This window comes from Littorina saxatilis, linkage group LG6 (assembly GCF_037325665.1).
Source record: "Littorina saxatilis isolate snail1 linkage group LG6, US_GU_Lsax_2.0, whole genome shotgun sequence".
NCBI classification, from domain to species: domain Eukaryota; kingdom Metazoa; phylum Mollusca; class Gastropoda; order Littorinimorpha; family Littorinidae; genus Littorina; species Littorina saxatilis.
Window position 1 is genome coordinate 50,907,711 of NC_090250.1, and position 21,159 is coordinate 50,928,869.

The following is a 21,159-nucleotide window of genomic DNA, read 5'->3' on the forward strand; positions in this document are numbered from 1 at the left end:
TCCTTCCAAATAGATGGCGCAAGCACTTGCTGCATCAGTAGAGGAAGGGAAACAACTCTTGTTGACTAGCCAGACCCCCTCCCTGCTCCGCTCCGGAAACCGAAATCATAAAAGGTTAAATATGGAACGTTCAGCAAAGATAGTGGTGCTTCAACTCTTTTATCTTTGACTAAAAAAAGATCATATTTTATTTAACTTTTTTAATGCACGAATTTATAGTACAAATCACTCATTGAGTATGATATTACTGTATTCTTTTGATACTAGTATTACTACACAGCATTCTGTTGTGGATTTGCTTTCACTTATAGTTTTCTTTATTTCAAAGAAGTACGATAACTAAGGTAAACTGGAACCAGAATAGGTCGTTGGTACTACTTTAAACTGTTGATATTCGTTTTAAAAGCCATTAAAAACTGCGAAAATAAATGAAAAAATCTAAAAACAGCTCTGCAAAGAAAGCAGGGGACTTTACTCTGAAGAATCTTTACAATTTGGGTACAGAAAAATTGTGATTGTCTGCAAGTTTTGCCATTGATCGAGGCAAGGTAAGAATTGATAGAGCCTCATTGTATGGATATGTGATCTTAACATCTGTTTTTAACTTAGGGCACTCGCAAGTTCCACTGAGATGTATTTCTCTTGGCGATACGGGGCCTTTTCCCTACCTTTATTCTTTTCTCTTAGACTTTAGAGTCACTTGGTAATAACTAATATTAATAATAATAATATCCAAATGGGGAAAATATGTTTGCATCTTAAAACAAATCTTATTCAGTAGCTTGCGATCGTCTCTGATTTGTTGTAGTTGTGGCAGCCAGCTACTTACTGCATGAACTTTGTTTTTTTTTCTTCTCTGTATTCTGTTTTTCCTCATCCATCACATCACAGTGAAACTTTCTTATGACTAGGAGAGCTTTGCTTTGTGGCTTTTGGCTATTTGTTTGCTATCTTATTGATTTGTTAAAAAATCGGGTTTTTTCCACACTTTTGCAGACAGGGACAAGTTCACACCATGGCCGATAACCAAGGTGTCAGTGCTTTCCCATTGCCACCAATGCAGTATGTTAACAACTACTCGGATGACAATATCAAACGTAACAAAGCTCCCCAACCTCCACCTCCACCTGTCCAGGTGCGATCTTGTGTGTGTGTGTGTGTGTGTGTGTGTGTGTGTGTGTGTGTGTGTGTGTGTGTTCTGCATACAGTGCATGTGTGTGTGTTACTCTGTATTTTTAGTTTGCACTCTCTTTGGTACTGAGGTAGTGAGTGCATGTTGTATGGAATTGTGTTTTTCCTAAATTAATAGCAATTACAACATTTTGGCATCAGCACTTGAGCTTCATTTCCTGGTTACTCACTACTCCTTCGTTGGAGTCAAATACCCTGTACCTGTTATTGTTAAAAATACGTTTTGTTGTTGTTGCTTCTTCTTGAAATGAGAAATTTGTGCCCTGACTCTGTTCTGGAGTGGTCAGTATCTATTTCAAAGGTATTAAAAAGATTTTGAATTTCTTCGTTATGGCAATGGACATCACATTCTTGAAATTGATGCTTTCCTAACCAACTCCTGTTTGCTTTGTACAGGACAAGTACCAGATGTTTGGGCAGACTTTTACTGCAGACGATGCCATCATACGACCGTTAGAGGCGTCGGGTGTGCGCCGCTTGTACCCCCAAGCTTACGACCACAAACGAGAGCTGAAGAAGCTGAATCACTCCATCCTCATCAACTTCCTCGACCTCATCGACATCCTCATCCGGGCCCCAGACTCGCCCAAGCGTGCAGAGAAACTTGAGGATTTGAACCTGCTGTTCATCAACATGCATCACCTGATCAACGAGTACCGACCCCACCAGGCCAGGGAGACGCTCAGGGTCATGATGGAGGAGCAGAAGAAACAGAGGAACGAGATTTCCGACAAGTTTCAGTCTAACCTGGATCACGTCACGCAGGTATGTTTGAGACGTCCACTCCTTTAGCATGTATGAAAGTCGCTGTCCTCTTCAGAGGCACCTGGGCCAGGGTGCACGAGAAAGTTACCAAACGGCTGGGAGCCAGCCGCAGTATTGGATTGGTTGAAATGGAGATTTGTTGTGATTTCAACGAATCAGACCCCACGGTTTGTTCTCTCCCTTTTGGATGGCTTCTACTTTTGGTTCGTGCAGCTCAGCCCTGGTTGCCAAACAGCTTCTCCTGCAGGGGGGGTCTCATCAGGCTATGCTTTATGTCTTGGTTTGGGTATCCTCTGCTGCTGCCCTGGTTGCCAAACAGCTTCTCCTGCAGGGGGGGTCTAATCAGGCTATGCTTTATATCTTGGTTTGGGTATCCTCTGCTGCTGCCCTGGTTGCCAAACAGCTTCTCCTGCAGGGGGGGGGGGTCTCATCAGGCTATGCTTTATGTCTTGGTTTGGGTATCCTCTGCTGCTGCCCTGGTTGCCAAACAGCTTCTCCTGCAGGGGGGATCTCATCAGGCTATGCTTTATGTCTTGGTTTGGGTATCCTCTGCTGCTGCCCTGGTTGCCAAACAGCTTCTCCTGCTGGGGGGGTCTCATCAGGCTATGCTTTATGTCTTGGTTTGGGTATCCTCTGCTGCTGCCCTGGTTGCCCAACAGCTTCTCCTGCAGGGGGGATCTCATCAGGCTATGCTTTATGTCTTGGTTTGGGTATCCTCTGCTGCTGCCCTGGTTGCCAAACAGCTTCTCCTGCAGGGGGGATCTCATCAGGCTATGCTTTATGTCTTGGTTTGGGTATCCTCTGCTGCTGCCCTGGTTGCCCAACAGCTTCTCCTGCAGGGGGGTCTCATCAGGCTATGCTTTATGTCTTGGTTTGGGTATCCTCTGCTGCTGCTTGGATGTGCATGTTTTAAACTAACTTTTACCTCAAAGCTTCTAAATCAGTGAATGATGTAGTGAAAATGCATAAAAGTGAGAATTCAATGAGAACAGGGGAGTGAGATCTTGGGACAAGGTTTAATCTAACATGCGTCATGATTGTGGGTTTCTGTGTGTAGCTCATGCTGACCTATCCCGCAGTGGGGCACTGCGGTTATGAAATTAAAAGCCCCTCCTGTTTTTGGAACCGCAGGAGCTTTCTAGTTTGCTGTTAGGTAGATTTTTGGTTCCTCTTTCCTGTCATGCTCTCTTTTTCTTCATGAATTCTTTTCTTTTTTCTGCCTTCTTGCTCATTCACCTGTATTTTTTCCAAAAATCTCTTCTCTTGCCGCTTGTCTCGCGATTCATGTATAGTTTAATCTGTTAGTGTTCTGATGTAAGTCCAGCAGTAGATAGGTTAAGCCTATTTTAACATACTGGAAACTGGTAATCTTCCAGTAGGTATTAATTTAGTTTTACTAAAGCCTGCTGGGACACAAGTAATGGGTTAGTGCATTTGTAAACAGGAATCGCTTGACAAGTGGCCCCCTTCATCCCCCCCTTCCTCGTCCTGATATGGCTCTGCGTAGTCGGCTGGACGTTAAGCAACAAATAAACAAACAAACAAACATGATTGTGGCTTTTTGTGTGTAGCTCATGCTGACCTAAAATATCCAAGTCAGTGAATGATGACTTGAATACAGAAACTGCCTAGAATTGTAGAAATACTTCAAATAAAGAATAATAGACCCTGTTATTTCAAATGTTCTGTTCATAACCTTTGAAAATTTACCTCCAATTTTAAGACTTCTGTGCTTTTTACATTTAGTCAAGTTTTGACTAAATGTTATAACATAGAGGGAGAATCGAGACGAGGGTCGTGGTGTGTGTGTAGAGCGATTCAGATTAAACTACTGGACCGATCTTTATGAAATTTTACATGAGAGTTTCTGGGTATGATATCCTCAGACGTTTTTTTCATTTTTTCGATAAATGTCTTTGATGACGTCATATCCGGCTTTTTGTAAAAGTTGAGGCGGCACTGTCACACCCTCATTTTTCAATCAAATTGATTGAAATTTTTGGAAAGCAATCTTCGACGAAGGCCGGACTTCGGTATTGCATTTCAGCTTGGTGGCTAAAAAAATTAATTAATGACTTTGGTCATTAAAAATCTGAAAATTGTAATTTTATTTTATTTTTTATAAAACGATCCAAAATTACGTTCGTCTTATTCTTCATCCTTTCCTGATTCCAAAAACATATAAATATGTTATATTTGGATTAAAAACAAGCTCTGAAAATTAAAAATATAAAAATTATGATCAAAAATAAATTTTCGAAATCGATTTCAAAACAATTTCATCTTATTCCTTGTCGGTTCCTGATTCCAAAAACATATAGATATGATATGTTTGGATTAAAAACACGCTCAGAAAGTTAAAACGAAGTGAGGAACAGAAAAGCGTGCTATGCAGCACAGCGAAACCACTACCGCGCTAAACAGGCTCGTCAGTTTCACTGCGTTATGCACGAGCGGCGGACTACGGTCATTGTGAAAAAATGCAGTGCGTTCAGTTTCATTCTGTGAGTTCCACAGCTTGACTAAATGTAGTAATTTCGCCTTACGCGACATGTTAAGACCTCATTTTATCAGATTTGTGAAGGGGGTTTCACTGTCCACATGAGCAGAAAGGTACATTTAATACAGTGGAACCCCCCACAGAGGTTTAAGACCTCCACAAATCTGAGAAAATCCGTTTTTAAAAAGGAGGGAGTCTTAAAATGGAGGTAAATTTATAAAGGTTATGAACAGAATATTTGAAAAAGTAAGGCCTTAAAACAGAAGTCTTACATTGGGGGGTCTTAAAATGGTGGTTCCACTGTACACGAGTACCAACTCATGACTGTGCACTTTGCAGGTGATAGACTCAGCGGTGAGGGCAATCCCGGAGGATTTGAACCTGGACTCCAAGCTACTGGTGGAGAGCAAGCTGCTGCAGGAAGCGGCGGCCATCAAGGAGGAACCAATGGAGGACGATCACATCGACAGCCTGGACCAGATGATGTGCAAAATAGTGGATGAAATGACGTAGAATTCTTGCTGGATGATTTGGGGTTTCAGTGTGTAGGCATAGCTGCCAACCCTCCCAGATTTTCCGGGAATCTCCCGAATTTTACAACTTCTCCCTGCTCATATTCAAGACTAGACGGTCCCCCTGGACCCCCTGGCTGGAGTTTGACTTCAGAAGGTTGGCAGCTATGTGTAGGGGTCTGGGGTGAAGGGGTTGTACGTGTGTGTGTGTGTGTGTGTGTGTGTGCAAGAGTGAGTGTGTGCGTGCGTGAGTGTGAGGAGCCTATGGAATATGGCCATATCAACAGGCTTGAGTAGATAATGTGTAAAATAGTGGACACAATTTCATGGACTTCTTGGGGTCATTACGTGCAGTGTCGTTCCAAGACTCAGTTGACAAGAGGTCAGTTTGACCTGGATTGAAAATATGTATAGGTTCATATGTCCTGGCTACAAAAAAGAAGTGTTCATCACAAGACCTCTTAGTCTTACATTTTAAAACAATTGGACTATCCATCTATCGAGGGGTCAGAACAATTTGTCGAATCGAAAATGTATGCATCAGCACTCGAAGACAGAGGCCCAAAAATCAACACTTATGTGTGTCACTGTTAGTGTGTGTGTGTTTGAATGAAAGCAAAGTGTGTGTGAGACTGAGATATTTACTTATAATAAAAGGTGATTTTTATGACAAAGATGTGTCACATTTTTTACCTTGTTAAAATAGTGGATGAGGGTGTTGTAAAGCTTTTGCTTTTTCAGTCTTGACAAAATCTCTCAAAATCTCTCAAAATCTCTCTCCTCTCTCTCTCTCTCTCTCTCTCTCTCTCCTTCCCTACCTCCCTCCCTTTGTGAATGTGTGTCAAACCTGGGAACCCGTACGATTTCGCCGTATTTAGTACGCATGATTGTCTAGGATACGATCAGTACGGTCAGTGGGTGAAAAATACGAGAAAAATTCCGAAACTACTTTTCTTCACAGGCCCATCTCGGAGCTGATACAGTATGTTGACACATGATTACTGTTGTTGTCAATTAACATTGTAAAAAGCCTCTTTTTTTTTAAATGTATAGGTAAACTTAATTAATGCTGTGACGGACGCATTTGAAGCATGTTTAAATCATGGATGTTCAAATGTTGTGTGGAGTACGGCTCATTTTTCTGAAAATACACCAAGTTTGTTTGAGAATACTCTACGCGCAAAACAGGGGTTCCCAGGTCCGGTGTGTGTTTAATCAGATCTGGAGGTCTGGTTTTTGCAGGTATGTTGGAAGAATTTGTTTCTGAAAGTTTGCTGAAATGTAAAAACAAGAACAGAAAAGCTGCAACTAAAATTGAATAAAATTAACTCTCAAAAGCAGCAGCCACCAAGGATGCACACACACCACAACAAACACCAAAAGAAGAAAAAGAATGTTGGCCACAGTTTTATCAATATCTTCTGTGATTCAATCTGCTATCTATCAACCAGCGGTGATGTGAGGGTAGATAACGTTGACCCCTGTGACTGAGTGATGAGGTTGCAGGCCTCGGTGTGTCGCTGGAACGCTCGCTCTATGCACAGCCTCATCTGTTGATCCTTCAGTGGACTACCCCCTGCAAGGAAAAAACAGGATCTTGATTTTTGGTATGTGTCCAAGTGAAGGGATGGCCTCATCTAATGTAAAAGCCTGGCCAGATCTGAGATGGAGATGTTTCCATTGCCCAACTAACTCGGACAAAGATCACAGGATATTTAGCATGCCTGCTCGACTATCTGCATGCGCTTACATACACAAGAGGCTCAGGCACTCGGCAGGTCTGCACATACATTGACTCTGAGGTCCGAAAAAAAATGACTTGACTTGACTCACAAGAGGATTCAAACCCCTAGGTACTACCAATGAGCTAATACACCCACCAAAGACTCAACTTATTACACCTACTGCACTCTTGCCTGCAAATTCATTTCGCTGATACGGAAATAAACCTAACAACAACACCCGTCTGGACGAACCTGGTTTCTCTAAGGAGCAAATGTTTTTGCCATCTGTCACCACGGTGACCAGTCCTGTCGAGAGTTCCTCCTCCTGACGCGTTGGGTCGACCAGCAGAACATTGCTGCAAAGCAATCAGAAAATAAATACACGTTTGAAGCAAACATTTTCAGAATGCTTCCGTTTGAATCAGCTGGCAAATGTGAAAAGTCAAAGAGCACCTTGAATTTCAGACACACAGATGACACGCTGAAAAAAATGAAAACATAACAAAAGACAAAACAAGTTGCGTGAAACGATGTTAAAGCATTCAGTCAATCAATCTGAAACTAAAATATCCACAATGAAAACCTTGGATCACTCATTACGGAGGTCAGTAAGGGGGCGAAGGTGGGGGGACGGGGACGGGGCCGGGGGGGGGGGTCAGGGGGGGGGGGGGGGGGGGGGTCTTAAAAAGTTGGTATCACTGCATTTTATTTCATTTTCTTAATTTTAATTTTACTCACTCCTCAAAAATGGCTGACGTCGCTGATATGGGCGTGCAAGTCAATTGGATCTTCTTCTCTTCCTTGAAGTCAGTCTCTGTCTTGCCTGTCTCTTCATCCACTCTCACCACAGGAAGTGAAGCTGTTGGATACAGAGAAAGGTCAAAGATGAACCATGTTGCATCTCTTTATTTTGTTTTAAAAATTAGGAAATGTTTCTCTTAAATACACTAAACCCTCACCAATACCTCACCAACACCTTCAAAGCAGAAAACAAAGAAAGAAGAGAAAAAGCACTTTCATTTTACAAGCCTGAAGCTTGAAATCCATCACCAGAAGATTGTCTTTGCTGCGCAAACAACCGACACCACTCATTCATGTGGAACTGTCACTTTCTTAATTTGGTGTTTAACGAAACAAAACAAACAAGAGGCGAAGCCATCAAGGCTCACGTAAGAAATCGACAAACAGTAACACACACACACACAACACACAACACACACACACACACACAGAAAGAGCATAGGTGAAACTGTGCAAGAAAGCGAGACACTAGATCTAGATCTGTCTGTCTGCATGTAGCCTACTTACAGGGACACAACTGCCAACTAGTCTCGGCCCGCTCAAAATAATAATGACCGAGACTTTCAGTACTTCCTTCGCGTGACGTCTAACCCTCTTACGTCATAATGTGACGTCAATGTAATGTGACGTCTTCAAATGTTAGAGTTTCTACCACAGACATACACACGCACGCACGCACGCACGCACAGACAGACAAAGTTACGATCGCATAGGCTACACTTACGTGAGCCAAAAACCACTTACTGTTGGACAAGGCAGCAGTCAGGGCTAACACACAGGCATCAGCGACGTTGCCGTCATAATCCAGACATATCAGGTCTGCATACAGCACCCACACCATCTGTAAACATCATGTAATGGGCTCTCTCTTTGTGTTGTGATCACACATTAAGCAATTACAGTAATTCCTTCAAACACACAGGATGCATCTGATCTCAGCAGAAAATGATACAAATACAAAAACAGACACTGGATAATGGTGAACTGTCAGTTTTCTCTCAGTGAAGATAAATAAAAAAAACTGAGACAGAAGGCTGTCTAAAGTTGCCTCGCTGACATTCTCAAGTGTAACAAGTCAATAACAGCATGATAAACATTTACATAATCTGCAAGCCAACAAGCATAATTATGCACACAGTAAAAAATACACTTAAATTCATCTATCAATACTTCTATTGTTCTGTGATTTTATATTCCTCCAACATTATCTGTACAAATCATCAACTCAAATATTGACTGAATTAAAAAACAAAAACATTTTAAAAGTCTGCTGGCCATTTACCTTCCCTGGAGCAATGCACAGATCCTCTAGCTCAACACACTGGGAGCTGAAACAAAGCAACCGTAATCAGTTCACCACTGGAGCAATGCACAGATCCTCTAGCTCAACACATTCGGAGCTGAAACAAAGCAACCGTAATCATTTCACCACTGGTGCAATGCACAGATCCTCTAGCTCAACACACTGGGAGCTGAAACAAAGCAACCGTAATCATTTCACCACTGGTGCAATGCACAGATCCTCTAGCTCAACACACTGGGAGCTGAAACAAATCAACCGTAATCATTTCACCACTGGTGCAATGCACAGATCCTCTAGCTCAACACACTGGGAGCTGAAAAAGCAACCGTAATCATTTCACCACTGGTGCAATGCACAGATCCTCTAGCTGAACACACTGGGAGCTGAAACAAAGCAACCGTAATCATTTCACCACTGGTGCAATGCACAGATCCTCTAGCTCAACACACTGGGAGCTGAAAAAGCAACCGTAATCATTTCACCACTGGTGCAATGCACAGATCCTCTAGCTGAACACACTGGGAGCTGAAACAAAGCAACCGTAATCATTTCACCACTGGTGCAATGCACAGATCCTTTAGCTCAACACACTGGGAGCTGAAACAAAGCAACCGTAATCATTTCACCACTGGTGCAATGCACATATCCTCTAGCTCAACACACTGGGAGCTGAAACAAAGCAACCGTAATCATTTCACCACTGGTGCAATGCACAGATCCTTTAGCTCAACACACTGGGAGCTGAAACAAAGCAACCGTAATCATTTCACCACTGGTGCAATGCACAGATCCTCTAGCTCAACACACTGGGAGCTGAAACAAAGCAACCGTAATCATTTCACCACTGGTGCAATGCACAGATCCTCTAGCTCAACACACTGGGCGCTGAAACAAAGCAACCATAATCATTTCACCACTGGTGCAATGCACAGATCCTCTAGCTCAACACACTGGGAGCTGAAACAAAGCAACCGTAATCAGTTCACCACTGGTGCAATGCACAGATCCTCTAGCTGAACACACTGGGAGCTGAAACAAAGCAACTGTAATCAGTTCACCACTGGTGCAATGCACAGATCCTCTAGCTCAACACACTGGGAGCTGAAACAAAGCAACCGTAATCAGTTCACCACTGGTGCAATGCACAGATCCTCTAGCTCAACACACTGGGAGCTGAAACAAAGCAACCGTAATCAGTTCACCACTGGTGCAATGCACAGATCCTCTAGCTCAACACACTGGGAGCTGAAACAAAGCAACCGTAATCAGTTCACCACTGGTGCAATGCACAGATCCTCTAGCTCAACACACTGGGAGCTGAAACAAAGCAACCGTAATCATTTCACCACTGGTGCAATGCACAGATCCTCTAGCTCAACACACTGGGAGCTGAAACAAAGCAACCGTAATTGTAATCATTTCACCACTGTCAAAAATACAGATGCAGTGTCACTTTTTATGACGCAGCGGCAGGCACCTTTCTTTCTTTCTTTCTTTCTTTATTTGGTGTTTAACGTCGTTTTCAACCACGAAGGTTATATCGCGACGGGGAAAGGGGGGAGATGGGATAGAGCCACTTGTCAATTGTTTCTTGTTCACAAAAGCACTAATCAAAAATTTGCTACAGGGACTTGCAACGTACTACAATATATTACCTTACTGGGAGAATGCAAGTTTCCAGTACAAAGGACTTAACATTTCTTACATACTGCTTGACTAAAATCTTTACATAAATTGACTATATTCTATACAAGAAACACTTAACAAGGGTAACAGGAGAAACAGAATCCGTTAGTCGCCTCTTACGACTTGCTGGGGAGCATCGGGTAAATTCTTTCTCGTCCCAACCAATATAGGCACCTTTCTTGCACTTTTCTTTGGGCAGCCTCAGGTGAGAGGTGGTGAAGGTATATGGATGCCTTAATTCAAAACGTGTTGATCGATGAACTTGCATACATTTCGACTTCTGAGAAGGTGTAGGAATCATACTTCAAGTGTTGCACAGAAAAGGGAGCCTACTACTATTAACAATAACAGATCAATTAAAACATTCAACGTCTTACTTTTCTTTCCCTCCCACTCTTTTCCTTTCTTATTAGTCAAAATTGAACTTTTGGAACACTGACATGGTTTCATAACCCCAAAACTTTCCCTTTAGCACAACTTGAGCTCACTTGTTCTTCTTCATGAGACTGGCTGGCCGAGTGGTAACGCACTTGCGCTCGGAAACGAGAGGTTGCGAGTTCGACCCTGGGTCAGGGCGTTAGCAATTTTCTCCCCCCTTTCCTAACCTAGGTGGTGGGTTCAAGTGCTAGTCTTTCGGATGAGACGAAAAACCGAGGTCCCTTCGTGTACACTACATTGGGGTGTGCACGTTAAAGATCCCACGATTGACAAAAGGGTCTTTCCTGGCAAAATTGTATAGGCATAGATAAAAATGTCCACCAAAATACCCGTGTGACTTGGAATAATAGGCCGTGAAAAGTAGGATATGCGCCGAAATGGCTGCGATCTGCTGGCCGATGTGAATGCGTGATGTATTGTGTAAAAAAATTCCATCTCACACGGCATAAACAAATCCCTGCGCCTTGAATATGTGCGCGATATAAATTGCATAAAATTCAAATAAAATAAATTAAAAAATAAATCCCTGCGCTTAGAACTGTACCCACGGAATACGCGCGATATAAGCCTCATATTGATTGATTGATTCATCACACCCTTTAGACCGTGGCGTCTTTCAGTAATTTCAACCAGCTGATGCTTGTATTGTAATTTTTATAACACAAATTCTTTGAAGGCCAACATTTACCTCTGGGCACTAATTTCTTTATTAGCTGCCAAACTGCTGATGTGGTATTGAACAGAGAAAAAAAAGAAGATATATATAGACATACTTTTTAAGAACATTGGCCACAAACTGGCTGAGCACTTGAGCCTGCTCTGAGGGCGGTCCTGGCCGAAATTGTGGTGAGCAGACCGCGGATAGCTCCACATTCGGCACTGAAAAACACAGACATGGAACTATACAGTGTCTGAAACTGTGGCATCCACATTGCCAACAGCTTTACGTTCGGCACTGAAATAGACAGACATGGAACTATACAGTGTCTGAAACTGTGGCATCCACATTTCCAACAGCTTTATGTTCGGCACTGAAATACACACACATGAATTTGCAGAGTCAGCAGAATAAAAAGGTATTATGAATCAAAAACCAAGAAAGGTATGTGACCTAGAGGAGGGATAATCTTATCCCAGGTAGTGTAGCGAACAGTTTTCACAAGGAGTGTGCCTAGTAACTTGTGTAAGTTACATAGTACTTTAAAGAGACCAAAAAGCGATGTACTCACGTTAAAATGACGAACACGGAACGAATAACAGCGACGTTTTGACCTAAGGGTCTTCTTCAGGCACAACAAGAAGAGCAAACGCTCGATCGAGTCACTTTCGCAGTTCTGAATATTATATGAGGCATCAGATGGACAGGAAGAAATTGCTATTCACAACACAATACAGATGTAAATAATTTGATGTAAAGAATAATCCTATAAAGTTTGAATCAAATCCGATGAATAGTTTCAGAGATATGATATTTCAATTTTTTTCCTTCAAGACATACCTGTGACCTTGAAAAAGGTCAAAGGTCACCAAAGCAGACGTCAAAGTGTAGAGGTCACTGGGAGTCACGTTCACATAAAATTTGAGCCCGGTCACTTTTATAGTTTCCGAGAAAAGCCCAACGTTAAGTTGTGTGTTGCCGAACAGAAAAGGCTAGTTATCTCCCTTGTTTTTCTGATAACGTTCGTAAAAGGCTACAGATGTAAATACTTTGATGTAAAGAATAATCCTACAAAGTTTCAATCACATCCGATGAACTTTGTCAAAGATATAAAATGTCTAATTTTTCCTTTGACGCTGACCTGTGACCTTGAAAAAGGTCAAAGGTCAACGAAACCATCGTTAAAGTGTAGAGGTCATTGGAGGTCACGACTAAACAAAATATGAGCCGGATCGCTTTGATAGTTTCCGAGAAAAGTCCAACGTTAAGGTGGTGTCTACGGACGGCCGGCCGGCCAGACGGCCGGCCGGACGGACGGCCGGACAGACTAACACTGACCGATTACATAGAGTCACTTTTTCTCAAGTGACTCAAAAACACAAAAGTACACACACACAAAAAAGAAAAAGAAAGATGATAGAACAGATAAAGAGGAGAATAACTAATAAAACAGCTGCACTGCACAAAACAATAGATGACAAAGACAGAGAAGCAAGGGAAGCTACTAACAGATGACAAAGACAGAGAAGCAAGGGAAGCTACTTCCTCTCACGTGCAGTCGCCATTGTTTAATACTTTCGTCATATTTTCCCTCTCACGTGCAGTCGCCATTGTTTAATATTTACATAGTACTTGTTCATGCTTACCAAGATAACCCTCTGTTGGTGTTTCTGTCTTTGGCTCAGCTAGCTCCTGTCAAGACAAATGGGTACACGTAAAACACACATAAAAACAATAAATACAAAACTACAGGACAACTAAAATGTGAATTTAAAAGTATACAGCCAATAAGCTGCATATAAAGCTTCAGTCGAAGCTGTTTTAAGTACCCAAGGGACCAACTAAAAGTAGTCCTTATACACAGGTGGTAATTATGGAAAGGTTAATTACATAGGAAAGAACCTTGTTGGTGGTTATCAAGAAGCGATCTCTTTGGATACATTTGTTCATCATACTTTTGAAAAATGGGTTTAAATTTGCATTGAGTACCGTTGTAAGGGTAGTCTGGTAGCTCAACTGGTAGAGTACTAGACTTGTGATCCTAGGGTCAAAGGTTTGAATCCAGGCCAGGACAGACATGGGTCAACTTTATGTGATGACTAAGAGGCACTATCCATGTTAAAACTTAAACACCCGTGTTGCAACCGAGGCACGTAAAAGACCACGCTCATTCTGCCAGAAATGCAAGTGGCTGATTACACCTAAACATGCAAACACCTGGGTAGCATGACTCTTCTTGCCGATAGCTTTTCACTATGAGGAAGCCACCCAAATTTCCCAGGAATGGGACACAAACTGTATGAAAAAGAAAAAATAATGAACTAAACTTACTCCCTTGATCCCGCAGATAACAATGGTGTTGCCCAGTCTAATCAGCGCTGAACCCTCTGCTGTTGATATGCAGCTACCATTTTTGCTACCTGCACACGTAGTCACACTTTGACTTTACCACAAAGACTGAAAGAGCAAACTAAAACAAAATATACACAGTGGAACCCCCCTTTTAAGACCTCCAAAAATCTGAGAAAATCAGGTCTTAAAAAGGAGGGAGTCTTAAAATGGGGGTAATTTTACAGAACAGAAGGTCTGAGAGAACAAGGTCTTAAAAATAGGAAGGAGTCTTATAGTGCGGTTACCGTGCCAAAAATCATGCTTCAACCCACCAGTTTTTGCAACAAAATTTTTTTTTGCGGGAATGTTCTCAAAACAGTCTGGTTAGTGCCCAGTGCAAAATCTAAGTTTCAAACTATCGGCACAATCGAGAAATTTGCATATTAGTGACGTCATACATTAGTGGAAGAAGACACTGTTTTGTTCTCCAAGATAAGCCTATCATGTTGCATCTCGTTAGAAAGATCTCGGCTCAGAGGACTCAGAAATGCAGCTATTTAATATCTATGACGGCAGTAGTTGACACAAAACGCGTTGAAAATAGAATCCGAGTGCTTTTTCGCATTAAACACACACACACACACTCACACACACTCAAACATACACACACACCCACACACACAGAAAAATACACACGCATGTGCTTTCAAGCACACGCACACTCTTTTATATTCTCTCACCTTTGCTTCTCAATATGCCTCGCCTTATTCAGTAAAGTTGGACGGGGAATTGGAGCAACTGGCACCACGACACTCTCCACACCCAGGCGAATAAACGAGTCCGTGTTTACGACAGCTGCATCTTCTTGTGTCACAGTCAGTCTTGCATGCACACCGAATCACTTTCAGAAGAGCTGCTGGTGCTGCTGGTAGGTCCGATGTGCTTTGGCAGCATTTGGGGCATACACAGTGCATAGTGCATCGTACAGGCCAGTTTCCGCCATGAGATGTCCTATACAAGCGAGAAAACTCATCTCCATGTGGAAGGGACCAAGCCGAAGAACTACAGAACGTAGCTCACTGAAAGCTGCTTCTGCTGATATGATGCTGAGGGCCTTCCACCACAGGGGCTGATCAAAAGGTGACTACAGGGGTTTTGTTGTATCGCCTAGCTTCAGCAGAAAGAAACAACAGCGTTGAATAGATACAAGTTTTGTCACTGGGTTTGAGATCAATCATCGGCAAAAAGACAATAGATGACTGACCTGGAAAGTCACCATTGTGGACGGCCTGCATTACTCCTGACCAGAACGGTCTCTGAGGACTGAGCAGCCATGCTGACTTCCATAGGACTTCAACTTCTTTGGTAGGGTCTTCAACTAGGACTGTCCTTAACTTCTCATAGGTGAGACTTGCCAGGCCTTCACATCTCTCATCGTAGAAACTGATTTTGACACGGGCTTTCTTCATGACCTCCTCCAGCCTAACCTCTGTTTTCAGAGCGATGGACGACCTATTTTTGATGAACGGGGTTATGGAAGCAATCATGCCCATTCCATGGAAGGTATTCAGGCCATCAATTGTTCCAGTGTTATGATCGACATTGTCTGCCATGTACTGCATGAAATGTTCATCTGTGGCTGGCACGATTATCTCCTGGGTGGCAGCCGCACTCATTTCGTCCGTCTTTACTTCTCTGTAAGAGGAGCTGAATCCAAGGGAGTACAGAACCAAAACAGTGGTGCATCTGAACTCCAAGACCAATCTGCAGTGGAGCAATTAAAATTCTTGGGCGAGCTGCTTGCATAATTGCTTGGCCGATTGAAGCAACCTTCACATCAGTGTCCTTTCCACTGAAGATCTCTCGGAGGAAAGTTTGCAAGGATTTTGGCACAAAATCAAGGTTTGCTGTAATTGAGAAAGTGCTGTCTGGACTTGGGTATTCTTTTCTGCTGGTGTTTATCACTTTTGATAAGTTCAGCAGCAGCTCTGATGATGTTGTCTTTTTGAGTTTCTTCGTCGGTCGTCTCAGGTGTCGAATAAAAGGAATGAAGAATAGACCATGTAGTCCTCTGAAATGTTACCACGTTTGCTTTCCCATCCATTTCTGTGATGATAATTTCATTACCAAAATATTTCTTTAATTCTTCTTTCATCTTTGAGTGACTATAACAGTCACCACATGTAAACTCTTTCATTTTTCTGATGAGGTCGATGATGGTGACTTCTGTATCGTTTTTTGGCAGATAATTGACAACTTTTCTGAACGCTTCTGCTCTTTTTTCATCGACTGGTCTTCCTTGTTTTGGTCTTTTGTTGTCAGTGTCTGATGCAAAGCACTTTGGAAGTTTCCTTTTTGTTCTAAAATTGGTGCTGCATGATTGGTGGTACAAAGCATCAGCTGCTGGAAGGTCCGAGACGAATTCTATCTTGCCTTTTACCTTTTCAGGCCATTCGTCTGCTCTTTCAGCACAGATTCTATAGACGGTCTTCTGAAAATCTAAAGTGCGAACAGGAAGTACTGTTGGACCTCGTTTTGAAACAAGTTCTGCATGCATGCCACAAAATAAACAACATTTCCTGAAATCAAAGGGCTGATTCTTTGACCGCAGTCCTTGGTTCAAATTTGCAGCAGTATCTTCATCTTTTTTCCCACAAAGGTAGGCTGCTATGTTGTGCTTGTTCGTATATGAACTGCGACAACATACATGCACAGCCTGCCCCTCTGCAACAACAATTCAATCACCACGCTGGGTACTGACTCTGTGTATAGTGTCTCTTCCCTTCTGTTGCGGAATGACGATCTGCTCCCCTGAATAAAGGCTGCCTCCACACAGGATACACAACTGCTCCATGATCTGGAAAAAAATACATTTATAACATAAACTTAAATAAAGCAGTTGGATTGACACTGTGTGTATAATTGTCCAGACGCTAATTAATTTTGTCTTTAAGTAGTACAGCATATTTTATTATATAATATCCTGAATACAGTGAAACACCCTTATTAAGACCCTCCATTTTAAGACCTGGTTTTCTCAGATTATTTTGTTGGTCTTAAGAAAGGGGGTTCCACTGAAACATGATTTATTGAAAATATAATATATTATGAAAACTTTTTTTTTTTAGCCTTTAATAGAAATTGCTGATATGTCAAACCTACCTCATTCTTGTCTCATTCGCAGTGGTCACTGGTGTAGAGCAAGGTTTTCGCTCAGAAAGCAGGTGACTGTAGAAAAAAATGATAACATTAATGATTTACGCATCAAATAAAGGCTATCGAGATAGCATTCCATCAGAGAAGTGCCTAAAGTGTCAGCAATGGCGACAATAACATAAAAAACATAAATAAAACATCACCGAACAGTGCAACAGGAAGGTTATTTTTGACAGCATTCGCCTACCATACATACTGGAAGCACGATCAACAATTCGCACGGTCTTTGAGTATAATATACTTTTTTTTCTAATCTAACTTCATAATTGTATTTGTGATGCTGAGCATATCAACTGCAAAGATTATCTGCACGTTTGAAACGGTAAAACAAGTTTTAGACTCATGTTGTGCTGTCTGGAAGCAGACGAACTTTTAGCGAAGCTAGGTCGTCTGCATATCAGGCTTTTTTCTTTCCAATGCATTCGTATGGCATAAATAAAGAACTAGCGCTAGCATTCTACACATGCAGCCGAGAAAATGAAGTGGTAAAAATGTTAAAGGACGAATAAAAACGTAAAGATTATCGATTACTCACCTTTTTGCATGTGGCCACGCGAAGCACGTTCGACTAGACTTTGAGAGCATGGCGCGCATAAACTTCCGGCTTTGCGACGGCAGGCCAAACCAGTCAAATCTGCTTGTTCCGTGTGATTGCATGACTTTTCTGATCCGATAACTCACTTATTCCATTACCTCAGGGCTTAGATTTTGAACTGGGTACTAAAGGACACTTTATCTACCAGTCTGTGCTGATTTCATTTTTGTTGCAATTAGTGGTACCCCTTTAGCTCCCGTAATTCCACTATTACATTGGGATGTCTCAAAAGGGGGTTCCACTGTATGTCAACAGTTTTAATTTACACTGATAATAAAAAAAAGTAATGCACGGCGCATACAAATCCGTACAGACCTATTTCCGGAAAACTTTAAGATGAAGAAGTGAAATATCTATGCTTTCCATGGCATTTTGACTGCTTATGGATAGGGCATAGCCCAATCAACTTCAATGCCAAAATATATATGTTTCTAGAAATTGTACTCTTTGATTATGACAGTCTCATCAAATCAAACAACTGGATCAATTGTCAATATTGTCTGATCTTATTAATTGCTAGGCAAAAGTCACAATTCTGATGATAAATTAAAGTAAAACACAAAACATTTAATTCAACAATCTTTACTAAGGACTGATACCTATATCTAAAACTGTTGGTCGAAATTCTCCCAGTTCTCTGTTGTCTGGTCTGACACCTTGTTCCTGTACAACAGAAAGTCAACCAGTCAATCAATCTATAAAACGATCACTAAGATTAATCAATCAATCAATAAAAGTACAGGAAACAGTCAACTGAATACGTAACATTCATTCAACAAAAAGCACAGCAAATCTTGTATTTGATCTCCCATTTTTTCAGGTGTATAGATCTATCTATCAATATCACTGTTGTCAATAGAGTCAGGTGTATAGATCTATCTATCAATATCACTGTTGTCAACAGTCGTAACTTCATTCATAGGTAAGTTTACAGTATCAATATGTATGTGTGTGTGTGTGTGTGTGTGTGTGTGTGTGTGTGTGTGTGTGTGTGTGTGTGTGTGTGTGTGTGTGTGTGTGTGTGTGTGTGTGTGTGTGTGTGTGTGTGTGTGTGTGCTGTGTTAGGGATAGCACTGTGATTCCAAAACAATGCATGCGTTCCGTCTAAAAACATGGACAGATCTATGATGGCTGACATGACCATTCACATGGGATGGAAATGATCTTTACCACAAACAGAAAAGCTGAGAAATGACTCATCTAAAGAGCTGTCTTACTTGACTTGCAGTTGTAGTCCCACTCCCAGTGACAATATGTGAATGTGACCAGTGTAACAACATGAAGATGGCTGTCACAATTGGCAGTGCCGGGACACTGATGTTTTAGCTCTATGAATGTTGCAAGAGCGCAATTTCTTGTTTGTGTGACTGTGAGCATGTCTGTGTTTCAATTGTGTGTTTGAACAATTCACACACAAAATCACTATTCTACACAAAACTATGTTGACCCAAAAAAGAGGGGAAAATATGGTTCATACCAAGTATTTTCTGTAAAATTCCTTGGGCTGGGCGGTCCTGAAATAAACAAGAAGAGCAAACGCTCGATCGAGTCACTTTCGCAGTTCTGAATATTATATGAGGCATCAGATGGACAGGAAGAAATTGCTATTCACAACACAATGAGTCACGTTCACATAAAATTTGAGCCCGGTCACTTTTATAGTTTCCGAGAAAAGCCCAACGTTAAGTTGTGTGTTGCCGAACAGAAAAGGCTAGTTATCTCCCTTGTTTTTCTGATAACGTTCGTAAAAGGCTACAGATGTAAATACTTTGATGTAAAGAATAATCCTACAAAGTTTCAATCACATCCGATGAACTTTGTCAAAGATATAAAATGTCTAATTTTTCCTTTGACGCTGACCTGTGACCTTGAAAAAGGTCAAAGGTCAACGAAACCATCGTTAAAGTGTAGAGGTCATTGGAGGTCACGACTAAACAAAATATGAGCCCGATCGCTTTGATAGTTTCCGAGAAAAGTCCAACGTTAAGGTGGTGTCTACGGACGGCCAGCCGGACGGCCGGCCGGACGGCCGGCCGGACAGACTAACACTGACCGATTACATAGAGTCACTTTTTCTCAAGTGACTCAAAAAATAGCTTTTGAAGTTCAATCAATATACAGGTAATCCACTTTTCAATTTGACACTAAGTATTAATAACTATAATAAAGTAATCAACCAATTATACGAGTCACTTCTTTACTTCAGTTAATCATTTAATGTATGTAATGTTGCAATGAGACATAATGACCTGCATAAAATATTAAAATGGTTATATCCAAATCTAGCCCCATTTGAGCTTCGTCAAAATGGAGGAATTTTGAAATTGTAACTCTTCGTTCAGCATATGAATTTTTATGATTCTTCGAAATTATTATGTTATTTCCACGCAGCTATATCTTGAGTATGCCTAAAAAAAATCACCTGTACAATTTGTTTATATGTATTTATCATAAATGCACTCGATTCTATTTCTTAAACATTCATGATCAGGTAGCTGAAGTGCAAGAGTATGGCTGTAGTTGTCGGAGTGTGACTGTGAGTGAGGGACAGCAGAGGAGAGCAAGGCATAGTGCTAATCGTTTTTGAGTTTGTACTTCAATTTAGGCAGTGGCTATGGTTATACTTTTTTATTATGCAAAAAACGTGGGAAGATTTATCTCCTAGCTGTAAATTTGAGTAGCCACAGAGTGGCCGAGCTGGATTACTTGGTTGCGTATGTTATTGTTAATTCACTCATTATTCAGTTGCCACAGCCTTTCTTTTATTACTTTGTAAATTCCACTTATGTGTATGCTTTAGTGTACATTCTTTGTTTGGATGCTGATTAACCATAGCATCGGGATAAATTCCCAACCTTGGGTAATAAAATATTATGTATTTTATATTCTGTAAATCGAAAGTCACTGCAATAAATCATTGAATAATAGAATTACCCATTTGAAATGTTGTTTGAAAACAATCAGCAGTGTGTGCACTTATCATTGATTGGAAACATTATATTTAAATTATAAAAAGCATAAAGTTCACTGCTTCAAAATGGTGCTGTGTGATCTAAACTTATTTCTATTCAAATTCAACGCGGAGAACCAAGTGGAAGTTTGAGGTACCTCACTTCGTCGGCCATGCTTGATCAGATTCCTGTACGAAGTGGTATATCTAATTACCTCAAGAATAAAAAATAAATACAAATAGGAAATCTAAAGCAGAATGTTTTTTAAGTTTTTCAAATGGAAGAACCAAGAGCGAGAAATGTTGTGTTTACTCTAAATTTTTACATTTCTTTCATTTAAAACATGAAAATGGCGCTCTTACTGCATTGTGTTTAATTTCTACGCCGCAATTTTGAAGCATTTGGGTAAAAAGATTAGTTTTCATGGAAGTTAAAAAGTATAAATCATTGATTGAACCGAACAAATATTATTAATATTATGACTTTAG

The 21,159-nt window shown here is 41.2% G+C and overlaps 2 protein-coding genes across 3 annotated transcripts; one reads left to right on the top strand and one right to left on the bottom strand.

Annotated features, from left to right (window-relative positions):
- Window positions 1-394: 394 nt before the first annotated feature.
- Window positions 395-5,642, top strand: LOC138969475 (mediator of RNA polymerase II transcription subunit 7-like). Of its 2 annotated transcripts, none has more exons than XM_070342266.1 (4): window positions 395-548; window positions 997-1,135; window positions 1,588-1,956; window positions 4,796-5,642. In XM_070342266.1, exons 2-4 carry the CDS (start codon window positions 1,016-1,018, stop codon window positions 4,967-4,969), a joined length of 663 nt encoding a protein of 220 aa, XP_070198367.1. In that variant the 5' UTR covers window positions 395-548; window positions 997-1,015; the 3' UTR covers window positions 4,970-5,642. The 2 variants fall into 2 exon arrangements, with proteins under 2 accessions (XP_070198367.1, XP_070198368.1); XM_070342267.1 differs by having other exon boundaries at window positions 464-548; window positions 1,001-1,135.
- Window positions 5,643-6,359: 717 nt separating this feature from the next.
- On the bottom strand, window positions 6,360-20,876 carry LOC138969480 (exosome complex component RRP43-like). Its single transcript, XM_070342271.1, has 11 exons — window positions 20,829-20,876; window positions 19,198-19,234; window positions 18,320-18,383; window positions 13,910-13,998; window positions 13,225-13,270; window positions 11,694-11,799; window positions 8,776-8,821; window positions 8,238-8,334; window positions 7,431-7,551; window positions 6,945-7,048; window positions 6,360-6,544 (listed from the first exon to the last, which is right to left on the bottom strand). The coding sequence occupies exons 1-11, from the start codon at window positions 20,843-20,845 to the stop codon at window positions 6,405-6,407; spliced, it is 867 nt and encodes a 288-aa protein (XP_070198372.1). The 5' UTR covers window positions 20,846-20,876; the 3' UTR covers window positions 6,360-6,404.
- Window positions 20,877-21,159: the final 283 nt, after the last annotated feature.